General features: G+C 40.7%; 1 protein-coding gene across 1 annotated transcript; it reads right to left on the bottom strand.

Annotated features, from left to right (window-relative positions):
• Window positions 1–484, bottom strand: LOC118320744 (cytochrome c oxidase subunit 6B1-like). The gene has a single exon (XM_035651808.1). The coding sequence runs from the start codon at window positions 482–484 to the stop codon at window positions 236–238; it is 249 nt and encodes an 82-aa protein (XP_035507701.1). The 3' UTR covers window positions 1–235.
• Window positions 485–1,077: the final 593 nt, after the last annotated feature.

Below are 1,077 nucleotides of genomic sequence, written 5' to 3'. Positions count from 1 at the left end.
AACAACATCATTTTAATTAAATCTGCACTGCTGAAGAGTAGTTCACAATAGAGACAGGAAAAAAAAACTTCAGACCTTAACATGAAGGGTAAAAAGTTGTGCGTGTTTAAGTTAATAAGGTTAATGACATCAATGTTGATGACAATGTGAAAGCTGTTTGAAGATGTCCTTAGGCACTCTACAGAGATAAAGGTGAGAGTAACAGAATGTCCTGCAGTGGACTGTCCTGATGATTTTAGATCTTCCCTGGGAAACTTCCATTCTTTATCTGCTCGTCCCATTTGCCGACCCAGCTCATGGGACACAGACTCTTGTAAACCCTCTGGTACCAATCACAGGGAGCCACATCCTGGTCTTTGGCTGACAGGGCCTTGTTGCACCTATGAAAGTCCAGGTAGTTCTGGAAACAGTTGCGGGTCTGGTTGGTGTTGGGGAACCTGCCGTCGAAGGGAGCAGTCCTGTAGCTCTTGATCTTCTCAGCCATCTTTATGAGCTTCAGTCAGACGTCTGAACGATACTTGGGACGCTTCTTGATCCATTTTGGTAAGGTTCTTAAGTTGTTAACCTTTTTTAAAAAAACAACAACTGCTAATTGAAAAAAAAAAGGTAATTTATTAATATAAGGAGCTGTATCATTGTAATCCAGATATCACTAGGCAGCCCGAGAAGAGTGTCAACTGCTCCAGTATTCTCCTGACAGAAGTCTTAAGTGTTTGGTTTCACGCCTGAGAAATACTGTGCATATATCTCCTGACCCTGACTGCACTGATGAATCATGCAGCACTGTAACAAAATGTACCCTGGGACCCATGTTAACAAGGAGAGTGAGGCCAACATGGAACACAAGTAACATAACCTTATGCTTAGCATTAACAATTAAATAACAGATGCCAATGGGATTTGCTCCTCTACTTCCCACACAACAGTTAGCACACGATAAAAGGAGGTAGAGTATTAAAAGAATAAAACTATGCCCCCAGTCTTGCATGCATATTCAGGAAAATTACAAAAGTTTTTATCACTGTTTCATAAACTTTTAAAAGCTTAACAATGACTACTCTGGCTTAAACTGTCTAC

The sequence above is a fragment of the Morone saxatilis genome, unplaced genomic scaffold (assembly GCF_004916995.1).
Source record: "Morone saxatilis isolate NCDOM2014 unplaced genomic scaffold, NCSU_SB_2.0 Contig11, whole genome shotgun sequence".
Taxonomy (NCBI): Eukaryota; Metazoa; Chordata; class Actinopteri; family Moronidae; genus Morone; species Morone saxatilis.
This window is presented reverse-complemented; position numbering and strand designations above follow the sequence as displayed.